This window comes from Microplitis mediator, chromosome 10 (genome assembly GCF_029852145.1).
Source record: "Microplitis mediator isolate UGA2020A chromosome 10, iyMicMedi2.1, whole genome shotgun sequence".
In the NCBI taxonomy this organism is placed as follows: Eukaryota; Metazoa; Arthropoda; class Insecta; order Hymenoptera; family Braconidae; genus Microplitis; species Microplitis mediator.
Genome location: NC_079978.1, coordinates 11,903,827 through 11,927,852, shown reverse-complemented (window position 1 = coordinate 11,927,852; position 24,026 = coordinate 11,903,827). Strand labels below are relative to the sequence as shown.

The 24,026-nt window shown below is 33.2% G+C and overlaps 2 protein-coding genes across 2 annotated transcripts; one reads left to right on the top strand and one right to left on the bottom strand.

Annotated features, from left to right (window-relative positions):
* Window positions 1-2,168: 2,168 nt before the first annotated feature.
* On the bottom strand, window positions 2,169-4,265 carry LOC130676307 (uncharacterized). Its single transcript, XM_057482459.1, has one exon. It carries the CDS (start codon window positions 4,263-4,265, stop codon window positions 2,169-2,171), a length of 2,097 nt encoding a protein of 698 aa, XP_057338442.1.
* Window positions 4,266-4,959: 694 nt separating this feature from the next.
* On the top strand, window positions 4,960-5,631 carry LOC130676306 (uncharacterized). Its single transcript, XM_057482458.1, has one exon. The coding sequence runs from the start codon at window positions 4,960-4,962 to the stop codon at window positions 5,629-5,631; it is 672 nt and encodes a 223-aa protein (XP_057338441.1).
* Window positions 5,632-24,026: the final 18,395 nt, after the last annotated feature.

Here is a 24,026-nt window from a genome sequence, read left to right as displayed (position 1 = left end):
CAAAATTCTCATCTCGACACGGACAGCAAGCATCCACCCATACTACCAAAGAATTGTCATCTCTCTCATCTCATCATCTCTGATGCGCATGCTCGCACAATGCATGGAGGTACGCAAGTGACGCTAGCTGCCGTGCGCAAGAAGTGCTGGATATTTGGGGGAAGAATCCCAATTATATCTCACATTCAACGCTGTGTTGTCTGTGTAAGACAGATAGCTCAGCAATCTCAACAGTTGATGGGTCAACTGCCTACATCTCGAGTCTCACCATCTCTCGTCTTTGAAAGCACTGGCGTAGACTACGCTGGGCCTGTTCAGCTAAAATACTTCTAAGGACGAGGTACACGCTGCTACAAAGGCTGGATTGCAGTCTTTGTATGCTTCTCAACTTCTGCAATTCACTTGGAAGCTGTAAGTGATTACACGATAAGGCTTTCTAAAGGCGTTCAGGAGGTTCACAAGTCGTCGTGGCATCTGCTAAACCCTTTACAGTGACTGTGGCACGAACTTCATAGGGGCAGATGTCATTCTCAAACAACTTCTCACTGGTGCACTCAACGAATCATCTCATCTCCAGCAAATTCTCACCTCAGACGGAACTCAGTGAATTTTTAACCCTCCTGGTGCTCCACATGGGTGGCAAGTGGGAAGCCGCTGTAAAATCTGTCAAACATCATCTCCAACGCACCATTGCGGACCTACTTCTCACCTATGAAGACTTCACAACATTCCTCACTCAAGTTGGGGCACTATTAAACTCAAGGCCACTCAGTGCACTTACTGATGACCTTGAGGACATCTCAGCTCTCACCCCTGGACATTGTATCCGAGGTGCGCCACTCAACACTGTACCTGAACCCAGTCTTACTAGTGTACCAACGTCTCGTCTCTCACTCTATCAAAGAATACAAGAAAGACTTCAGTATTTCTGGGAACGCTGGTCTGCTGAATGTCTGCAATCTCACCAATCCATCTCAAAGTGGCATACATCTCACCATGATATCAAGATTGGTTCATTAGTTCTCATTGTTGACGAGAGGTATCCACCATCAAAATGGCCTCTTGCCAGAGTTACTCATCTCCATCCTGGTAGTGATGGTCTCACCAGAGTCGTCACTGTCAAGACTGCCACCTCAACATTCACCAGACCAGTCACTAAGCTAGTACTGTTACCCATCTCAACCGCCAAGGAAGATTTTCATCTCTAATCACCTCATCAGTATCTTCTCCAACGAGTTGGCGAAGGCGGGGAGAATGTTCGAATCTTCCGCGCTTGCGTTTCTCGTCGCCACTCTGAGGCCGGTTAATTAGAGTTGCGTCAGCGCGTTATCATGCGCAGGCGGCTCCACCGGTCCCATTCTCATCTCATGCTCCGCCCACTGATCCAAGTGGGAATGAAGAAGAAGGCGAAGCCATCATTGCTGGAAACTCACCGATGCTATCAGCCACGTGTTTTTTTGTATTAAATTAAAATCTTTTGCAATCGCGCTATAATTATCAAGTATCATCTCCGAATTTATTCTCAATTTAAAGTTAATAACATGAAATTGATCTCATCCATGTTATAAAATGTTAAGTTTTTTTTTTTTTTTTTTTTTTTTTTTATCGGGAACTCGGATAAATAAAAGCAAATGTTACGTTTTTAACTACTGCAACGTTTCGTTATATTTCATAACTTCATCAGGCAGACTGTGTATAAAGAGAGAAAAAAATGGTATTAGAATAAATACAAAAAACATTAGCAAATATAAAAAAATAAACCTCAGAAAAAACTTACAATTAAGGTTAACATTTATGTGTCTTAAATAATCCTCCGAAAAAATTCATCGTTAAACAGTCAATGAATAAAGTCTGACAAGTAATACGCGTTATTTTTAAAAAAGAAACTTAGTAGTAAATAATTTCAATCACAACAAATCTAATAGAATAACTAGTAAAATTAACTAGCTATCAGTCTTATAGAAAGCAACGTCAGAATGAAAGTAAACAGTCGCTATGGTAAAAGCAATTTAGACTTTCAAATCTACTATGCCGACATGAACTCAAATTCACAACAGTAGTTTCGAAATAACTACTGGTGCTATGACTAATAAAATTTTTTGTTATAACGTTACAATGTTCTAATTAATAAAATTATACTATACAATATATTTTAAAACTCAAAATACTTAATAAAATTTTTTAGCAATTGATATAATATCACTATATGAAGAACTTAGGCCCTGAGTATCCCATCTAAAATTAACACAATCAACCACTTTGATGAAAAACATCTCACTGATGTTTTGTTTCAGGAAATGGGATTCATAATCCAGAATTCGGGTAGCCTCAAATTCGAAATTACGCCCACTCTCAAAGTGATGATCAGCCAATACTGTCTTGTTACGCTTGATGATATTCACAGGTCTACAATCATTAATATGCTGATTAATCCTTGTCTTGAGTTTTTGTTTAGTTTGTCCTACATATCTACCTAAAGATCTACCACAGGTGCAAGGAATCTGATACACTATACATGATCTATCCTTTTTGTCAACTGGATCCTTGAGTCGACTGTAGAGGTCTTTAATCTTCTGTAAATTGTAGAAAACCAGTTTACAGTTCGTCTGTCTGAACATGGACCCAATCCTTGGTGATAAGTTTCTAATGTAGGGAAACTTGCAGAACGACCAACCTCTCAACTGAGCATTAGATCTCAAATTACTATTAATTCTATCCTTAGTAATTTTTTCACACTTATCTATTACTGACCGAGGATAATTATTATTCATTAGCAAGCGTTTCACATTGTTAATACTCACAGAAGTCATAGTCTCATGACTAAGACGTATGGCTCTGTTAAGGAAACCCTGTGCCACGCCTAGCTTCTGACTTAGAGGATGGTTTGACTTGAAATTTAATAGTAGACCTGAGTTGTATGGTTTTTGATACCATGATGTTATTAACTCCCCAGAGTCAGTTCTGCACACTAACACATCTAAGAACGGAAGCTTACCATCTTGTTCCATCTCAATTGTAAACTGGATGTCCTTGTCAATAGAGTTAAAGATGTTCATTACCGTATCAACTTGATCTTTTGGAATAATCAAGAAAAGGTCATCTACATACGCTGATACTACTGAAATATCAAAATCTAACCGTTCCAGTGCTTTTGATATGACATAATCTACCGCAGTAATGGCAATAACTGGGCTTGCTGGACTACCCATACCGCAACCTTCTTTTTGTAAGTAAAAGTCACCTTGAAACAGAAAATAACCAGAATTGAAGCAAAACTTGTCAAGATCAAGGAATGTCTCTTGATCTAGGTTAACAAACTCCTTAATATCATTCCAACGTTCATAAATGATTTTAATTATTAATTCTTGTTTTACATTAGTGAATAATGAGACAACATCAAGGGAGATGAGTACGTAATCATCGTTCACAACCAACGACTTGATCCGTTCTATAAATTGAAATGAATTTTTCATATTAAATCTGAAACTAAGTACGTATGGAGACAAGATTTTATGTACGAAGTTTGATATTATGTAACCTGGTGAACTAATATTGCTGACAACTGGTCTGAGCTTGCATCCATCCTTATGGGTTTTTCTCAATCCATATAATTTAGGAGATAGAGCATTATACGAACGCATATGTTTACCTGTTATCTCATCAATTATACCCTTCGCTTCAAGTTTTTTAACTAATTCATTCGATGCTGATTGAAGTCTGGAAGTAGGATCTACACGGCTCTTCGTGGAAGTCGCTGTGTCACCGGCCATCTTATTCATCTCATCTAGATATTCCTGCTTCCACATCACTACAGTAGAATTACCTTTATCCGACCTTGTTACTACTAAATCATCATGAGTTTTAAAAAATTCCTTCGTGTTATTAATATCTTTCAAGTTAATCATATATTTACTATTTTTCATTCGGTGTTGATTCTTCAAGTAATTAGTAGCAATATTGATTCCTCTTACTCTTAGATTATGCCTAAACTCAGTAAGTTCATCATTACTTAGATCTTCAGCTTTAACCTTATTCAGACAACCTTCAAAATCTTTAATTAACTTAACAATAGGTGGTTTATCACTAGGTAACATTAAACCAAAATTACCATCTAACGTGAGAATTCTTCTTACAGTCTCTGGTAATACGATGGTTGTGAAATTATAAATTCTCTTGTCATTAATTTGAATGTTGTCATCGGCTATCTGACCACGTAAATTATTGAACTTACGTATATTTCTCTTTTTAACTTCATGAAATTCCATTGATATATATCGTGTAGTTTTGATGATGTTTGTAACCACAGATTCATTGGTAAGAGATTACTTAGTTGGTCACGTAATCTATTGGACACAGAGCTGATCTCCTGAATCTGCCAAATCGTTATTTTGATCTCGAGATTCAGCAATCTTCTCCTTGTGTTCTCCTAAAGGGTGGTTAACTAGACATACTGAATAAACATAATCATTTTTATCAAAAATGTGTGGAGAAATAATACCACTGGATCTGCATCTCCAAGTTCCCGATCAAAAAAAAAAAAAAAAAAAAAAAAACTTAAAAGTTAATAATATTCGCTTATTATTTTTGTGATTATTTAAATTCATCTCAACATAAATAATTATTAAAAATAATTGAATTTATCTCACCACGTGGTTGTTGGTTTGCCGCCAACCGCCATCTTTATCTCACCTCACCGCGTGTTACCACGTTTAATACTTTTTCTGAACATTCATACAGAAATTACCAGTGCAGTGTATATAGTGTATATAATTAAAATAAATGATTAATTTATTAATATAATAAAACTACAATAAGTGTTAAAAAATATTAATTTTAATATCAAAACTTCAAAATCTCAATCCCGCCAATTTAGCGTCCCAGCATCTCACATTCCCACTTAAATTTGAATTTAAATTTAATTTTAAATATTGAAGTGAATCAAAACAAAACGAGATCAACATGTACTCCAAGCACGCACCATGGCCAAATGGTCATCCATTTGCTCGATTGGTTGCATTTATTGACACCGACGGCATCATTCGAGTAGGTGGACGATTGGAAAATTCTCCAAATCAAGACCAAAGTAAGCATCCTGCTATTCTACCACGGAATGCGGCACTCACTAAACTCATCATCTCTGATGCTCATCAGCGTACCATGCATGGTGGTACTCAACTAACTCTTGCATTCATACGACAAAAGTACTGGATCATTGGCGGTAGACAACCAGTACGCTCAATTATACTCAAATGTATAAAATGCGCACGACATCGTGCTGATAGAGCTCAACAACTCATGGGTCAGCTACCAGTATCACGAGTCACTCCATCATCTGCATTCACTTACACTGGAGTTGATCATGCTGGTCCAATAACGCTCAAAAATTGGCGACACCGAGGAGCAAAAACATACAAAGGCTGGATTTGTGTTTTTGTCTGCCTTTCTACGTCAGCGGTACATCTAGAGGTAGTCAGCGACTACAGCTCTAGTGGGTTTATCGCAGCACTCCGCAGATTTATCAGCCGACAAGACATCTGCTCAGCACTCTACAGCGATTGCGAAACGACGTTCAAAGGCGCTGAAACTGATCTCAACCGTCTGTTCACTCAAGGAACTCAAGAGTCAAGATAAATACTGGATCACATCACTGTGAACAGTATTGCTTGGCATTTCAATCCACCACCAGCTCCACACATGGGTGGAAAGTGGGAAGCTGCTGTCAAATCACTCAAACATCATCTTACTCGATCAGTGGGAAAGTCTTCATTTACGTTTGAAGAACTTACCACTCTTCTTACGCAAATTGAAGCTATATTGAATTCAAGACCATTGGAGCCACTCACGGAAGATCCAGATGACATTGATGCACTCACTCCCGGTCACTTCTTAATTGGACGAGCACTCAACATGATTCCTGAACCAGCACTCATCGATACAAATAGTTCTCGATTGTCTAGATGGCAATTTCTACAACAACGTGTTCAACAGTTCTGGAATCATTGGTCTACAAGTTATCTTCAAAGACAACTGGCAATCACCAAGTGGCAACGTCCAACTCATCAAATTCAAGTTGGGTCACTTGTATTACTCACTGACGAAAGGTTTCCACCAACCAGGTGGCCTCTCGCTCGTATTATCGCACTCCACCCTGGCAAAGATGGATTGACCAGGGTTGTTACGCTTAAAACAGTGAACTCAACACTCACTCGTCCAATCACGAAGCTTGCACTCCTCCCAATTGAACCAGAACCTCAAGAAGATGACGAATAATAACTCAACTGGTTCAATGACATGCTCACCAAAAGATCAAGTACTCCGGGGCTCATCAATCATCAACTCTGTTGCTGATGGCGGGCGGAATGTTGCGTAATTACAACTACATTCAAATTTGAATGTAGTTGCACATCCGGCAAATAGAGGCAGCACCTACTGGGGCCTAGTGTCTGGCAATTAAAACTTGACTTGCGCAGTGCGACGCATGCGCGTAAGCTTTTCCTGCCTCGTGTCGAGAAGACCGACGCCATTATTCTTGCGTTCATATACTTTCAAGTGAAACCACGTGTTTCTTATAATCAATTGAATTTGCACTCATCTCGAGTAAATAAATAAAAGTAATTAATTAATTACATTAAGGGTTCATAACTCTCTATAAAAATATAATCATTTTTATAATTGCGAGCACCGGAGCTCAGAAAATAAATAATAAAAACATCAAGCATTCCAGTGATCTACAAGTTGGCATCAGTAAATTTATTTATTATAAATAAATTTACTAGTTTATGAATAAATCAATGCGAGATTCATCTGTAAATTTTATTGATAAGTGGCTCTGAAATGTGAGAGTGGTCATTTAATGTCGGGAATGGGCCAAGTTACACGAAACAAGTCATGCATTATGTTGGTGTTGTTGTAAAAATTAACATGCGACAGGTATATTTTTCCATTGGTTAGAGTGAGATAGAGAATAACATGGCGCCGGCCAAAGTGCCGGCGTGAAAAACACGTGCTGTCGTGGTCAGACGTGGATAATCATTTGTACGAGCAGGGTGTGTGCCTGTTGCTGTTAAATAATTTTATTGAGACGCCATTTGGCAATAATTGAAATTTATAAAGTGTATTGGCCATTTGGCAATAAAAATTGTTTTTGGGTTTTGCAATAATCATTGTCGAAGTAATAATTAGCACCAATGGAACCGGTACGAGTGTTATATTACAACGATGAGTGTGAGTACCTTTGTGCATTATACATTGGCGTGTAATTTGTTCCCGCGTTGGTGGCCATTTGTATATCTTACGAGTGTGAGTGAGAGAGAGCGCAATACTTATAGTAAAGTTCAACATAAATAAATACTTGCGTACTTGTTTATCCCAGCGGTAAAATTTTCCAAAACTTGGAAAACTAATAATTATTATTTTTATTATTGATTAATTATATGGTGACTGTTCATATGGTTTGGCGGTAAATAACTAAAAATATTTACATTTATTATTCATCATAATTTTTGAATATTATTGGGAATGTTTTATTTTATTTGCGGTAGATATTTACGAATCTTTTAATTATTATCTGTGAAAATTCATGATTTACTGAGATTATAGTATTTGTGTTTAGTTATTATCATGCGGTAAATATCTACCTGTATGTAATTATTATTTGCGATCATTCTGTATTATTTTGAGTTAAATATTTTACTATTTTCTTTATTATTTTGCGTTAAATATTAAATAGTATTATCAGTGATCAATTATTATTTGCGGTAAATATTTACATTGGTGTAATTATTATTTGTGATTATTTCTTATTATTTTGCGTTGATTATGAACAATTATTTATTTATTATTTCTGAACACTGATGATTTATGGCGTAAATACTATTTTTGAGTATTCATTATTTTGCTGTAACTATTTACTGCTAGTATCAGCGATCATTTATTATTTGCGGTAAATAGTTACAATTGTTTAAAGTATTAAATTAATTTATGTGTATTATATAATTACAAGTTGTGGTTCAATTGAATTTAGCGTGCGCAACATTATTATTTATAATTATTTATATCTATTTGCTATCACGTGCGAGTGACAACAAGTCGTTTAATTTTTAGAATTATTATTGTGCGTTATTTGACCAGTAGTTAAGAGTTTATGTTGAAGTAAATTATTATTATTGGCATTATTGTTTTGTTAATACCCGATGGGAATAATATAATAATTTAAAATATATTGGGTTGATAAATGGCTACCAACCCGGGATTTATTTAATTTATATTATTTATTTACTGTATTCTATTTCTTTCTTGCTATCCTTTTCCTACATCTGAAACTGCTCTCTGATTTTATTATTTCCTTTTTCATTTTCATCTTATTTTATTATTGAGTAAATTTTGTTCGTGGGGGTACACGAACTGGCGCCCAATTCGGTTTTCTAACCCAGCCTGAAAAGAGCTGTGTCCAGTGGGGATTGTGGGCATCTCCAAAGGATATTTTGTTTTGTTTATTATTTTTATTTTCAGTTTTTTTACCATCGGTGGGCCATAACGGCTATTTTGCACACACCACACTCCGCCGTGGGTTGTGGAAAATAGTAGTGAACGTTATATGTTATTTCAGATCGTCGATAAAAATTACGGTTTGTTGATTGAATTTTTCCATACAATGACTTATACGTTTCGACTTCTGCTTCTAATCGCTCTTTCTCTATTTTCAAATCTTTTATTTTCTATAATTAATAATAATCATGAAATTATTATACTCATTATACAATATTATTGATAAATTAAAAAATATAAAAGTAACACTCACTTCATCAGCAGGTTTCAATTTTTCTTCATCTAGCTCAAAAATTTTTTCAAGATTCTCTAAAAGTTTCATCATCTCACTCGTTCTTTTTTCTTTAAAAACTATAAAATTAAATTATAGTATCCTCTTCTAAAAAGTTGATGACCGGATGTCGTATCGTTTTACGTCACTTCTGTGACTATTTTATTCGGTTGTCGATTGGTCGACTGAGATAGTGGCGGGATTTTTGAAAGAATGAAGGCGAGCGAAGCGAGCATGTTGTGTCTAGTAAAGTTAAAAGAAAACATTTTTTATTAAAAACACAAATTACACTGGTCACAAAAATTAAAGGATAGAAAAAAAAATCCGAAATTTTTAGGTGATTTTCAACACGCTGTAACTTGGTGAAAAATGGTCGCAAAAGAAAATTAAAAAAAGCAAATTGTAGCCTCAAGTTTCTGATTTTCAGATCTAGACCTCAAACTTTTTTATCATGCACGGTTCCGGAGTAATCATAAGAAAACCGACATAAAAAAATTTTCAAAATTTTTGCTGGTCTTTCAATAACTCTATGGGCGTCAATTAATTTTTTTGAATAATCCGACTTCATGACTCTTTTAGGAAATTTTATGCCCTTTGATTTGGCGGCCTGAAAAAGTCTCTACGACAATTTAGCGCCAAGTTATCATTGATCAAAGCAAAAAAGTCCATTTTGGCTTTAATAATCAACAACTCCGGGCGTATTGGTCGTACAGAGAATGGTAGCAGGGTTTTGAAAACTGTAAAACATTTTCTGTAAGGCAAAATTAGTGACTTTTGAGAGGAAAATTTTTTTAAAGCGATATTATTTAGTAAAAAAAGGTCAAAATTCGCAAATTTAAAAATATTCGGAAATCTTGCTATAACTTCGGATATAACGGATGAACAAAAGATATCTTCGTTTTTTTTAACCTTAAAGTGTCCTGAAAAAACCCCAAAATTTCAAATCGCTGCGATTTTTCTTTCTTAGTGCCCCGAAGCCTTAAATTTATCGATTTTGTCAAAAAATCACCATAATCGGTAGTTTCTCGGTTTTTGTTAATTTTTTCGATTTGAAAATGTTTCTTATTACCGAAAACTTTCATTTCCTTGATCAAGGAAATTGAAAAAAAAAAAACCGGCTTATAACTTTTTAACTAATAAACCGATTTGGATGGTCAAGGCGGCAATCGAAAGAGCTTGTTGGCCATTAACTTTTCTGAAAATTTCAGATCATTTGATCAAGTAGATTCGAAAATATTGGCGAATTACGGAAAAAAAATTTTTTCTTTTTTTGTTTTCTATTGATTCCTTAGAAACGACTCGAACGATCGACTTCAAACTCTAATCAGCTCTAGAACCCAATGAAACACGTCGATTGCCGCCTCAAACATCGAAATCGGTCGATTCGTTCTTGAGATATCGTGGGAGATAGAAAAGCTAAAAACGGATTTTTTCGAAAAGAATGGGATGCAATAGTATTTTCGAGCTCAAAGAGCTCGAAAACAGCGGGAAGTTTTGGGGCTGGCCCGCAGGGTCAACCGACGCCCAGATTTTCTCTTGTTGTATCCGCAATGATTTATCATTGTCAAAAAAATTCCTCAAATTTTTTTTTACCGCTGTAACTGCATCTGCTTTAAATGTCAACTTAACAAACATACACTTTGGGTAACGGTAATGCCGGCTGTAGAAAAACATCTGAGGAATTTTTTTTTGACAATGATAAATCATTGCGGATACAACAAAAAAAACTTTTGAAAAAAAAAATTTTTTTTCAAAAATTTTTTTTTTTACCTTCTTTCGACAATCAATTATTTTAATTAAGGAAATGAAGTTTATCTGTAATAAAAAACATTTTCGAATCGAAAAAATGAACAAAAACCGAGAAACTACCAATTATGGTGATTTTTTACAAAATCGATAAATTTTAAGCTTCGGGACACTAAGAAACAAAAATCGCAGTGATTTGAAATTTTCAGAGTTTTTTTCAAGATACTTTGAGGTTGAAAAAAAATCAAGATATCCTTTATTCATTCGTTATATCCTGTTATAGCTAGATTTCCGAATATCCTTAAATTTGCGAATTTTGACCTTTTTTTACTAAACAATATTGCTTTAAAAAAAATTTTTCTATCAAAAGCCACTAATTTTGCCTTATAGAAAATGTTTTCAAATTTTCAAAACCCTGCTTCCATTCTCTGTACGACTAATACGCCTGGAGTTATTGATTATCAAAGCCAAAATGAACTTTTCTGCTGTGATCAATGATAACTCGGCGTTAAATCGTCGTAGGGACTTTTAAGGCCGCCAAATCAAAGGGCATATAATTTCCTGAAAGAGTCATAAGGTCGGATTATTCAAAAAATTTATTGACGCCCATAGAGTTATTGAAAGACCAGCAAAAATTTTGAATATTTTTTATTTGTCGGTTTTCTTATGATTACTCCGGGACCGTACATGATAAAAAAATTTGAGGTCTAGATCTGAAATTGATTTGAGGTCCTTTTAATTTTCTTCTGAGACCATTTTTTACCGAGTTACAGCATGTTGAAAGTCACCTAAAAATTTCGGATTTTTTTTCTATCCCTTAATTTTTGTGACCAGTGTATTACTAGTTTACTTACGTTCCATACTTGTAATTTATTTATTTAAAATAAACTTTCCAACTGCTTCGAACAAACAATTACGTTTGGTAGTGGTCTCTAAACTAGTAATGCTATAGACTAAGCTAAAGCACTAAGACTGGTATTCATAGTCGGTCTTATATATGCATAAATTTGTGATCGTAACAAAACGGAAATTAAACAGCAAAAGTTAAAGAACAAAGTTTGTAGTGAACTTTTTGCCAAGTTTCATTGTAGTAGCACTCATATGCATATAAGACTGCCACGTAGTCAGAAAATTGAACAACAAAAGTTAATATACCCTGATAGCCAAGTTGGCAGCCAACTGATAACCACTTACTGCCAGAACTTTTCGTCAAGTTGACCGCAAAAAATTGATATTTTTATAAGTTTACGACAGCTTTCTAAGAAAAATGGTGGCAAAAGTTGGCATTACATTTCCTAATAGCCACTTAAGCTTGAAATTGACAAGTAGTATGGTGCAACTATAGCGCCCCCCACCACAAAGTGGTGGTAGAGCGCAGAGCGTGGTGGGGACACCCTCGAGTCCGCCGGTCATTGCGTACAGTGCAGAATAATATATATATATATATATATATATATATACATATATATACATTTCGAACGCAAATCGTCAAGCATGAGCAATATATATAAATTTCCACCAGGACATAGACATTTAGATAGACATAAAATCTTACTTACCTTTCAGGTTTATAATATTAATGAAAATACTTAGGCTATATTCAATTAAACACTCAAAAATACATATTTATCTGTAATGATAATGACGAACATTTATTTTACTTACCTTTCAGGTTTATAATAGTAATAAAAATACTTAGACTATGTTTAATTTAAATAATCAAAAACATCTGTCTACCCGCAATTATAATGATCGCTATTTATTCATGTTTCTTTATAATTATTAAATATATATATTTAATGCAGAATAGCCTCTATACGGTTATGTAGAGCGATTATAGGCTCCATGTCGACAGAATAATCATATTGCCGGTTATATTTTAAATATGACGACTTATTTTGGAGGTACAGCTGAATGCGTACATCGTTAGTTCGCTCCAAACTTAGATAAAGGGGCTCCAGTACTATAGGTAAGTTGCACTCCGTCAGCTTTTTGATATTGTCCAGTATATCTAGCCCTTCAAGCGGTGAATACGGAGCGTAACAAAGATCTCCAACGAGATCATACACTTGTTTCAGGATTTAAACACGAGCGACTATTAAGTATACGTTCAAAATATTATTTTGAATTTAAAATTTTAACTTACGTGTCTTTCCAGATTTAGCAGACAGAGTATAAAATAACGCAGCCCAATGAAAACAGCCATTGTAGTTATTTATTCGTTATAAAGTTGTTAAGTTTTTGTATTTTATTATTAAACTTTTTACGTACTCTGACACAGAGTGTTGAAGTTATACTGCGTAATGCATTACTAAGTTACTGAATCTTTCTATCGAGGCATCTCTAATTACGCCTCATCGCAGATTTATATCTCGTTAAACGTATGCTGTGCAACTTAATAGAACAACTTAATAAAATATATGATTTAATCAAAAATTTAAGGCTCAATAAACTTATTTAAATTAAATTAAATATATTTATTAGTTTTAAGGTAAAAATTTGTAAATATTCCATAATTTTCAAATGCTTTGAACTTTTAAATTATTTAATGCTTCTCAGAGGTGAAAAGAATTTATCCGTGTGCCGATAAGTTAGTATTTATTAAGCGAAGGCTAATTAGCATAATACATTATCAACTGTATGACAGGCGAGTGCTAGCTGATAATAGAAGTATCGCAGCTATTGTTTTGCTGCTGCAGGAATACAACAATATTTGTAGAGTTATATATATATATATATATATATGTATATATGTATATATGTATATATATATATATATATATATTTATGTATATATAGCTACAGCGTAAAACCAATTTTAAGTATTATAATTAGAATTATAATTCAAAATAACTTACCGTAGTTTATAAAATATATATATATGTATATTATTCAAATACTAAAAATTTTCAATTGAAATAACTTATTTTCTAAAATAGTATAAAATCATTATTTTAATTATTAATTCAAAGTTATTTACCTGCATTACTTAAATACTATAAATTTTCATTTGAAGCGTTTTAGACATATTTTAAATAGCTTATTTCCTAAAACAATATAAAAGCATTAAATATTCTAAAATAATATATTTATATAAGGTTAAGATCTGTTTATTTAAACTTATAATAATAAAATTTTACATATATGTTTTAATAACACAAATATTTTATATAACCAATGTTATGACCGTTTGTATACATAATTTTAAATTTCTAGTAAAATTTTAATCCGCAACTTTGGTAATAATGTCCTTAGTGAAAAATAATATTAATTCGAGCACAACTAACTCCATATAATCAGCGGTAAACCAGCCGTGTGTAGCTTCCAAACTACTCTTTATTTTTTCGTTTACAGAGGCATTTTTCAAACCACCAATCACAAATTTACCAATGATTTCCTCAGATAGCTCGATATCCCCAAAAGTTTGACGTATAAGAGGCATTATATCTTTAACAGGTATTATTAACTGGTTCAAACATTCATTACAGGGCTCACATAATTTTTGAAGATGCTTCAAACGATTATTTATTAGATCTTCAAACTCGTAAATATTCTGCACTGTGTTTTGCCGCATTGTCACTTTTCTCACATATTTGGGCATTGCATCAGCCTGTTGATTGGTGACATCCACGATGGTAAATAATTTTGCTTTTCCATAGGTTGATCCTAATGTCGAATATTGAAAAATGTACCCCTCGAGTGATGATGCGTCGTTAGGCAGCTTTCTATATTGAGCGTCAGGCAAATTGAAATTTTTAGTTAGTTTTTTTAACAAAGCCGTAAATTGCTGCCACTTTTCTGACGAACACACTATACCACATGATTTTTCATCAACAATAGCAATACACGGCACAAATTTATATGTTTTAGTATCCAATTTGAGTCCTACAATTATAGATTTAGTACGAGACTCGTTTAATTTATATGAACTGGTCAATAAAAAATAAAATTTCTCCCAAGACTGAAGTACACGGCTGTCTTGTTGCGAGGTGCTTGGCTCAGCCATTTCGTTAAAAGGTCGTTTTCTAGATAAAGACATTGTAAAAGCAGCGTGATATGTTTTAGTCACAAGCTTCAGAAGAGAACTGTTGTAGATTATAAAAGTTTCAACTTTTACCACATTTATTACCCCACCACATGTAAATGCAAACTATGCATTTTTAATTTACGCTTCTATATTAGTTTAATAATACGCGCAACTTCATGGGGTATATGTATATAGGCTGATAAATAAAATTGATTGATTAATTAATAAATAAAAATATACATTGGTACTTTTGAATAACTTACGCCGGATTATCTAAAATTTTCTATGAGGGTATGCATTTTCTATTACGTTTGTAAATGCATTAAAAGAGTTCGTGTCAAAACACCCACACTTAAAATTTCTTTTTAACAATAATTTTACAAGGCCTTGAAAATTACATATGCGTAATAATGGAAAAATTGAAATAATACAGCTCTACATAAAAAGGTAGTCATAACAACACGTGAGGCGTAAAACAGCATCATCAGCAAAACGTATCCTACTCTTGAGTATGATTCTATTTGCAGCTGTAGGGTATTCAATAATTATTTAGTTTATGACGAGATACCTAGTGTTGTACAACTTACAGAGCAATATAAATCCTGATAATTTACGCTATCAGAAACCTTTCATTACGGCCCTTTTAGAATTGGTGCGTTATGTAAAGGACAGATCACTACGCGCATGGGCAGCTTATACAGAAACAAGACTTGAAAAATGGTGGCAATTGTCGCGGGAATGTTTAATAAGATTATTACGACGTCTTGTGATGTTTTCATCATGTCGTTTACTAGCAAGAGCGTACAAAAGAGGGCTGCTAACTACCAATACAGTCGTTTTACGAACAGTTGTGTCAACAATTCTTCAAACTCAAAAAGCGGACGCTAATTGTTTACAAGATTTGTTGACGGACTACGGTAAGTGTACACACACCTCTTATGATAAATTTAATTTCTAATTTTCTTAATTTCCCAATTTACCAAACATGTAAAAATTCTATTTTAGAACGATACAGTCGTGACGAGTTATTGCACTTAGACAATAGCTATAATAGCAATATCGAAACCGATGACGTGAGTTTTTAATTTTTGTGAAATATATTAATTTGGTTAAGCATTTTAATTTGTTTGAATATTTGAATTTGTTTTATAATTTTATCGCATAGGAAGTTACGCAAACGGCTGCACCGTGGATTGGTTATCACCCAGGTTGCGAAACGATAAGAATAGATCATTTTACAGGGGTTCAGCGTGAGCGTAATTTGTCTACTAGCTCTGACGATTTGTACGTCTCGTTTCCAACAGATAATGAAGATTCGGACGATCCTGGTAAATTTGATTCTGATGAGGAAGAATCACTGATGACTGGAAGATCTCAACAATATTATGATAACTGTATTAGAAGAAGAAGAAGAAGAAGAAGAAGAAGAAGAAGAAGATAATCCGCAATTCACATATATTTCTGACGATGACGGTGATGAGTCAAGACGTTTTATACAACGTAAACTTTTAGGTATTTTACACAGCGCTAAACAGCGTACCTTTTATACAGCGTCAGCGGCTTAATAATTATAATAGAATTTGGGATACTTTGTTACCAGTTGAATAGTAAGATAAATTTTGTAACCTGTAAGTTTTAAATATTTAAAAATTATATTTTCAGGTGTACAATCAGGAGGTATAACAACAAGATCAAAAGCAAAAAAGGAACACGCTTCTTTGCCGTCAATATCAACACAGTTTGTCGGTGATGATAAAAATAAAAATTATAATAACAATAGTGAAAATGATGAAAACGCAGATGGTTACATTAACATACAACCCCCAGGTCAAAGATTTGTAGTCGAGCGGCAAATAGTTAAAAAATATAGACAGTTTCAAGCTAAAGGTAAAGAGACTACAATCAGAATCCTTCCGCCTACTGCAGAATCTAATCATATGCAATGGGTTGAAGGTGCTTTAAACGATATTCTCACGTATATAACAGCGTCGTGCAAGCCTTACGATCACGTAGGTTTTACTATTAATTACGAAAGACTCACAGCTGGGGCTATTTGGGCTAAATTTACAAGAGCAAACAGTATTACAGTGAATGATTTATGGCGTTTACTAAGCAACGTTGCTCAAAGTGCCGGCGGTCTGACTACTGACGATAGACTTATTATCACATCAGCTGTTGTCTCAGGTATTGAGGGTTGCGGGAAAGTAGTTTTGACTCATGAAACAATTTTTAAACGATCAATAATAACTATTAATAATAAGGATAATTTATGTTTGCCGCGGTCGTTAGTTATTGCAACGATGTACATTGAAAGAGGTGAGATTCGTTCGGGCTCTTTACAGCGTAAGTGGAAAAATATAATAGATAACAGGAGAGATACACAACAAAAAGAAGTTCTTAAATTATTACAAGCTAGCGGTGTTGTGATTCCTAGACATAATTATCAAAACGTATTTTTCTACAATTTTTCTTTATTGTAAAAAAGTTAAAAAATCTCTAATTTTACAGCTTTATTATAGAAGGAAAAAATGGAGTATGTATAGGTTTCCAGAATTAGGTTTTCGAAATATTCTCACCTCACATAAAATTCGTCCACATAAGGTGCTAAATCCACTATATTTTTCCCTATTAAAATCCTATACGTTCAAATAATGTTCAACTTAAGGCTAATTTTTCAAACCGCATTTATTTTTAATCTGGGTTTAAATTAATATAGCTGGTATATCTTTATTCTATAAATGTATAGAAATTAGGGTGATTTGCTTGAAACGGCTATTTTCTTATTTTTCACCACTTGAAAATATTGTTGTAGACATTCTGATTTAATTCTCTATAAGTCAGCCGCATTTTAGGTTATCGGCTCGCCGTTTGCGGCATTTTGTAGATAATTTGATACTCTTTAATATTTCCTCGGTAATTTTACTTAGACTCGAATTGTTTTTTGTGCATTGGTTCTGAAAAGCATTTTCTTAAAGATAATTTTTGTTTTTAGTTGATATTGACTAAATACCGGAATGTACAGTAAAAATGCAGCCAACGATTTTTTAAAAAATTTTATTCTCCACAAAAAAGGTTTTCTTAGTTAAGTGGCTCAAGTTTTTCGTTCACGTTATACAGGAATTTAATTAATTTTGTAAATAAAATATTTTTAAAAAGTTATTTCGAAGCTTATAAAATTCAATCCTTCGTATTTTCATTGATAGATTTAATAATAAGAAAATTATTTACTCATTTAAAGATAAAATTAAAAGGCATTTGATCGAATTTTAAAAAAAATATATTTTATTTACAAAATTAATAAAATCCCTATATCACATGAACGAATAACTTGAGCCACATAACTTAAAGAACTTTTTTTGTAGAGAATCAAATTATCTATAAAATTGTTATCGGCGTTTTTACTGTAAATTTTGTTACTTGTGCAACACTTGCGCGACATTTGCGTGACACTTGCGCAACACTTGTGCGACACTTATGCGACACTCGTGCGACACTTGCTCGACATTTGTGCGACACTTGCGCGGCACTTGTGCGACACTTACGCGCCACTTGTGCAACACTTCTGCGACAACTGTGCGACACTTCCGCGACACGTGTGCGACATTTTTGCGACATCTATGTGACTCTTGTGGGACATTTGTGCGACATCTATGTGACACTTGTGCTACACTTCTGCGACACTTGTGCGACATTTGTTCGGCATTTATGTGACACTTTCGCGACATCTATGCGACACATGTGCGACACGTGTGCGACATCTATGCGAAATTTGTGCGACATCTATGCGACACTTGTGCGACATTTGCGCGACATCTATGCGACACTTGCTCGACATTTGTGCGACACTTGCGCGGCACTTGTGCGACACTTACGCGCCACTTGTGCAACACTTCTGCGACAACTGTGCGACACTTCCGCGACACGTGTGCGACATTTTTGCGACATCTATGTGACTCTTGTGGGACATTTGTGCGACATCTATGTGACATTTGTGCGACACTTGTGTGACATTTGTTCGGCACTTGTGCGACATATGTTCGGCATTTATGTGACACTTTCGCGACACTTTTGCGACACTTGCTCGACATTTGTGCGGCACTATAGCAACATTTGCACGACACTTGTGCGACATCTATGTGACACTTGTGCTACACTTCTGCGACACTTGTGTGACATTTGTGCGAACTCTATGCGACACTTGTTCGACATCTATGCGACACATGTGCGACATTTGTGCGACATCTATGCGACATTTGTGCGACACTTGTGCGACATTTGCTCGACATCTATGCGACACTTGTGCGACATCTGTTTGACACTTGCGCGGCACTTGTGCAACACTTCTGCTACACTTGTGCGACATCTATGCGACACTTGTGTGACATTTGCACTACACTTTTGCGACATTTGTGCGACACTTGGGTGACATTGGTGAGACATTTTTGCGACACGTGCGACATTATTGCGACTCTTGTGCGACACTTCCATTCGATTCCGTACCGCATGATATGCTCTGGGTCAAGTTAATTAAGCTTGGGTTGAGTGCTAAATTGGTGAACGTCCTAAAAAGTCTATACAAAGGATAAATTGATAAATACCCATTTCCCAGAATTCAATTCTGAATCCAATGCACCAACCGCCATATTTTTAAGAGTGTCTCAACGATTTTTCGCAGAAAACTCACTTCTCGACTAGACTATTTGTCTATCTGACATTTTTAAGGGGGATAGCCACTGTGAAATTTCAAAAAAAAAATTTTTTTTTTTTTATCAAATCAAAATGTATATGTTCAAAAATATGTATCTAGAGTTTTATATGAAAATTCCGAATATTTTCCAAGTTATAGTCATTTTTGTGACAGCGCGTAAACTGACCGTTGCATCGACTAAAAACTTTAAACGCGTTTTTCTCGAAACTACTTTTTTTGAACTGGTGGTATCTATAATTTGCATAAATATGAACCGATTCGCAACTTTTTTTTTGCCGTATTCGTCTATTCAGTAGCTAACGTTGTACGTAGGGGATTTTGAAAATTTTGATTTTTAAGATTTCTTAGGGCCGTTTGAATCCAAAAAAATGCGAAAAAATTTTTAATATGTCGCCATTTTTTTTCAAATCCAAATTTTCAAAATCCCCTACGTGGAACGATAACCACATGCATACAGATTACAACGCCGTTTGTTTTTTTTGTTTCTGATAATCCGTTTTTGAGTTAGAGATGACACCGTGGTGGGGAAAATTTTTTTGTTGCTCCAAAAAAATGCTTATAACTTTGTTACAACATAATATTTTTTGATGAAAATTTAGGAGAATTATCTTCAATGTATACATTATAAAACAAAAAAAAAAACCCGAACCCAAATTTCTTTATTATTCCAGTCATAAAAATTCCCGAAAATCACCTATTTTTTTGATCCTCACTGTGGCTATCCCCCTTAATATTTATATTTTAACAAAGTTCAATAGTTTGTTTTTTTTAAATAAATAAATGCATGCCTTTAAACTTAATTAGTTTCACAGTCATTCAATTTTTCGTGCTTAGTGAATCATTTTACTAAACAAATTTGATATCATTAAAATGATTGCAAAATCTATAATTTCACTAGATGTTTTCTATTCACACTCTGTATTAACATAATTTTTTTTCTCTATAGTATATTACATACCTAGGCCAGTAAAATAAGAAAAGTCTCAGAGCACATGTAATTGTTGGCCGAGGCGAAGCCGAGGCTGACAAACATGTGGTCTGAGGCTTTCTTTTTTACTGGCCAAGGTGCGTATACTATTTTTCTGCTCGACGAAGCCGGAAAGTTGCAACTTCGTTTAGGGCAGCGGCCCGAAAGTTGCCACTTTCCGGCCGGAGGGCAGAAAAATTATTTTTGAGTCATATGATAATCGTACTGAAATTTTTAAATTTCGGCTATCGGTAATCTAGAATTTTGGGTTAATCGGTAAAAAATATTTCCTACTCAGCCTATATCAACGTGTCGCATTGAATCGCATTGATTCGGATTGACAAGACGGCCATTCCAAAAACAGGATTGAATCGGATAGAAAACTGAATGCGATTTCGTTTGCTGGGAGAATGAAATGCTTTAAACAAAAAGTTTGAACAAAAATTTTTGTAAATTCTACTATTTTTATCACGTTTTTATTATAATGTAAGCTCTCAAAAATCAAACTGTAAATTATAAAATCGCTTAATTCTTCACATGATGAAAATTTATTCATCGTATTTAATTCATATCATTATTAATCTGAGTTTAAGTTTTCAAAAAATGATCTAAAATACTAGTCATGAACCCAGTAATTATTAATTATGTTTTTGTTCAAACTGATTTTCAATTAAAAATTGAGATAAGGTGTGAATTTAATTAAAGATATAATTTTCATTAGGTATTTATATTTGTAATTGATAATTTACATCAATTTGATAGGTCAATTCTAGTAATATCAAAAAGTAAAATGAATTTAATTGAAAAAAAAAAGATTTTAATTAAAATTGGAATGTATTTAATTATTAGTTTTTGTTTTTAACCTCAATAAATGAAAACTCAATACGTTTCCACGTAAATAAAATTTATTGTAAAGAAATTTGAAAAAGTTTGACATGCCAAAGTTCTAAATAAAAAAATAAATTAAATTAATTCAATACAAATTAAAATTTTAAAGGCCAGTTTTTCAAACCGAGTTTATTTTTATCCGGATTTCAATTAATATTGGTAGAATATCTACATTAAGGGCCAGTTTTTCAAACCGAGTTTATTTTTATCTGGTTTTTGATTATCATTGCTGGTATATCTATATATTATTAATATATAGATATACTAGCAATATTAATTAAAACCCGGATAAAAATAAACTCGGTTTGAAAAACTGGCCCTAATAGCATGTAGATATACCAGCAATATCAATTTAAACTAGGATTAAAAATAAACTCGGTTTGAAAAACTGGCCCTAAGTTAAACTTTATTTTAACGCTTAAGATTTTAATAGTAACAAATATAGTGGATAAAGCACTTTATGTGGAAAAATTTTATGCGAGGTGAGAACATTTTTAAAACCTTACTCTGAAAACCTATGGGTCATTCCATGTCAAATCGACAAATTTTTTACCTGACCCCCTTTGATTTCGCTGAAAATTTTCTATCTTTTTCTACCCCCCGAAAGTTATTTTTCAGAATTTTTTCAAATTTTTTTTCCCGACTCAAAAAAAGTTATGAATTTTTGAAAAAAACCGCTCTTTTATTTTTAAATTGCCAGAACTTTTTCAAAAATTGACCGTTTGGGAACTTTTTTTTTTCAAAATTTTTGTTTTTAAATGTAGTTTTCGAAAAAAAATATGAAAAAATTTTCAGAATCCCAGATATATGAAATATTTTAGTTTTTTTGAAAAAACCGTAATTTTCTCAAAGTCCGACCGTTTTTTTTTTTTTTTTTTTTTTTTGCCCTAAAAATACTTCAACTAATTCTGCAATGATCCCCGTTAATTAAAAGATGTGACGACAATCGCTTCTAATTTTTTTTCTTGATTATAAAAAAATTTTTGTTGAATTTTTGCTGATTTTATATAACTTTGTTATGAAATTTTTTTCATTTCCTCGTGAAACCTCAAAAGTTGAAAAATAAAATTTTATTGGAGAATTTCAAGTGATTATCGTCCAAGAAATTGTTATTTTTAAAAAAAAAAATAATTTTTTTCTCTCATTGACGTTATCGTTTTACTCTTATGGACGTTTTTTTTGGTACTGAAATATGACAACTTCAAAAAACCATTGGAAGATTGTATGGTGCAATTTAAGATGTTTTCTTCTTCAGAAAAATATTTAAATCACAGTACGATGAAGAAAAGAAGGGAATCATCCAGTAAAAAGAGATAATAAAAATAGGTGTAATGTTGAATTTTAGAATCAAGTATTATGTTAAATAAAAGATAATATAATTTGAACACATACAAAAAAATGTTTTTAATTTATTTAAAGATGTTAAGAGACGGTGAATTTATTTAAGAGTATGAAAAGTCCTTTTTTTTTACTTTTTTGAAAAAAATAACAATTTCTTGGACGATAATCACTTGAAATTCTCCAATAAAATTTTATTTTTCAACTTTTGAGGTTTCACGAGGAAATGAAAAAAATTTCATAACAAAGTTATATAAAATCAGCAAAAATTCAACAAAAATTTTTTTATAATCAAGAAAAAAAATTAGAAGCGATTGTCGTCACATCTTTTAATTAACGGGGATCATTGCAGAATTAGTTGAAGTATTTTTAGGGCAAAAAAAAAAAAAAAAAAAACGGTCGGACTTTGAGAAAATTACGGTTTTTTCAAAAAAACTAAAATATTTCATATATCTGGGATTCTGAAAATTTTTTCATATTTTTTTTCGAAAACTACATTTAAAAACAAAAATTTTGAAAAAAAAAAGTTCCCAAACGGTTAATTTTTGAAAAAGTTCTGGCAATTTAAAAATAAAAGAGCGGTTTTTTTCAAAAATTCATAACTTTTTTTGAGTCGAGAAAAAAAATTTGAAAAAATTCTGAAAAATAACTTTCGGGGGGTAGAAAAAGATAGAAAATTTTCAGCGAAATCAAAGGGGGTCAGGTAAAAAATTTGTCGATTTGACATGGAATGACCCCTATACTTACTCCAATTTTTTGCTTTTATTTTAAAGCACCTAAATTAGCGATTTCTTAACTTTTTTACAATAAGGGAAAAACGTAGGAAAATATGTTTTGGAAATTATGTTTTAAAAAAATTCTCATCTGGCTAAAAATCCATCCACCTAAAAATATAAATCAACAATATTTTTTACAATCTACGGGCATGTTTGGCCGAACTGAGTCCTAAGTGAACTTAGTACGATTTAGTCTTTTAGTAAGGGCCAGTTTTTTAAACCGGGTTTATTTTAATTCAGGTTTTAATTAACATTGCTAGCATACTTCCATACATTTATAATATAGATATACCAGCAATAATAATGTCAACCCAGATTAAAAATTAACCCGGTTTAAAAAACTGGCCCTAATCGCATATATACTATCTTCTATCTCTACCCTTAATATTAGTAAACAACACTTCTATTCCACAAACCACGGAATGGTTAGCAGGCTAAATTCAGGAATCGAATTTCCAATTCCGCGTTCCGCATTCCAACACATATAGTATAGTTTAGTAAATACAGTGAACTTGCTCACATATTCAACAATTATTGGTCATTTTACCGAGAAGAATTTAAAGCTAACCTTATAGCACAAAGTCTCGGGCCCTGGTTATAATAAATGTATAAATAAACATGCTTCTTTCATGTTTTATTTTCCCCCTCTTTCATATAGCAACGTAAGTAATTTTGATTTATTTATTCATTTATTTAAGTTTATTTTCATCAGTTCTCCGAGAACAGTTCACCTAAACGTTAAAACTAAATATAAATGG

What these genes read in the sequence shown, in the direction of transcription:
- LOC130676307 (XM_057482459.1), bottom strand. Translation starts at nt 4,265, where the DNA reads ATGGAATTTCATGAAGTTAAAAAGAGAAATATACGTAAGTTCAATAAT.
- LOC130676306 (XM_057482458.1), top strand. Translation starts at nt 4,960, where the DNA reads ATGTACTCCAAGCACGCACCATGGCCAAATGGTCATCCATTTGCTCGA.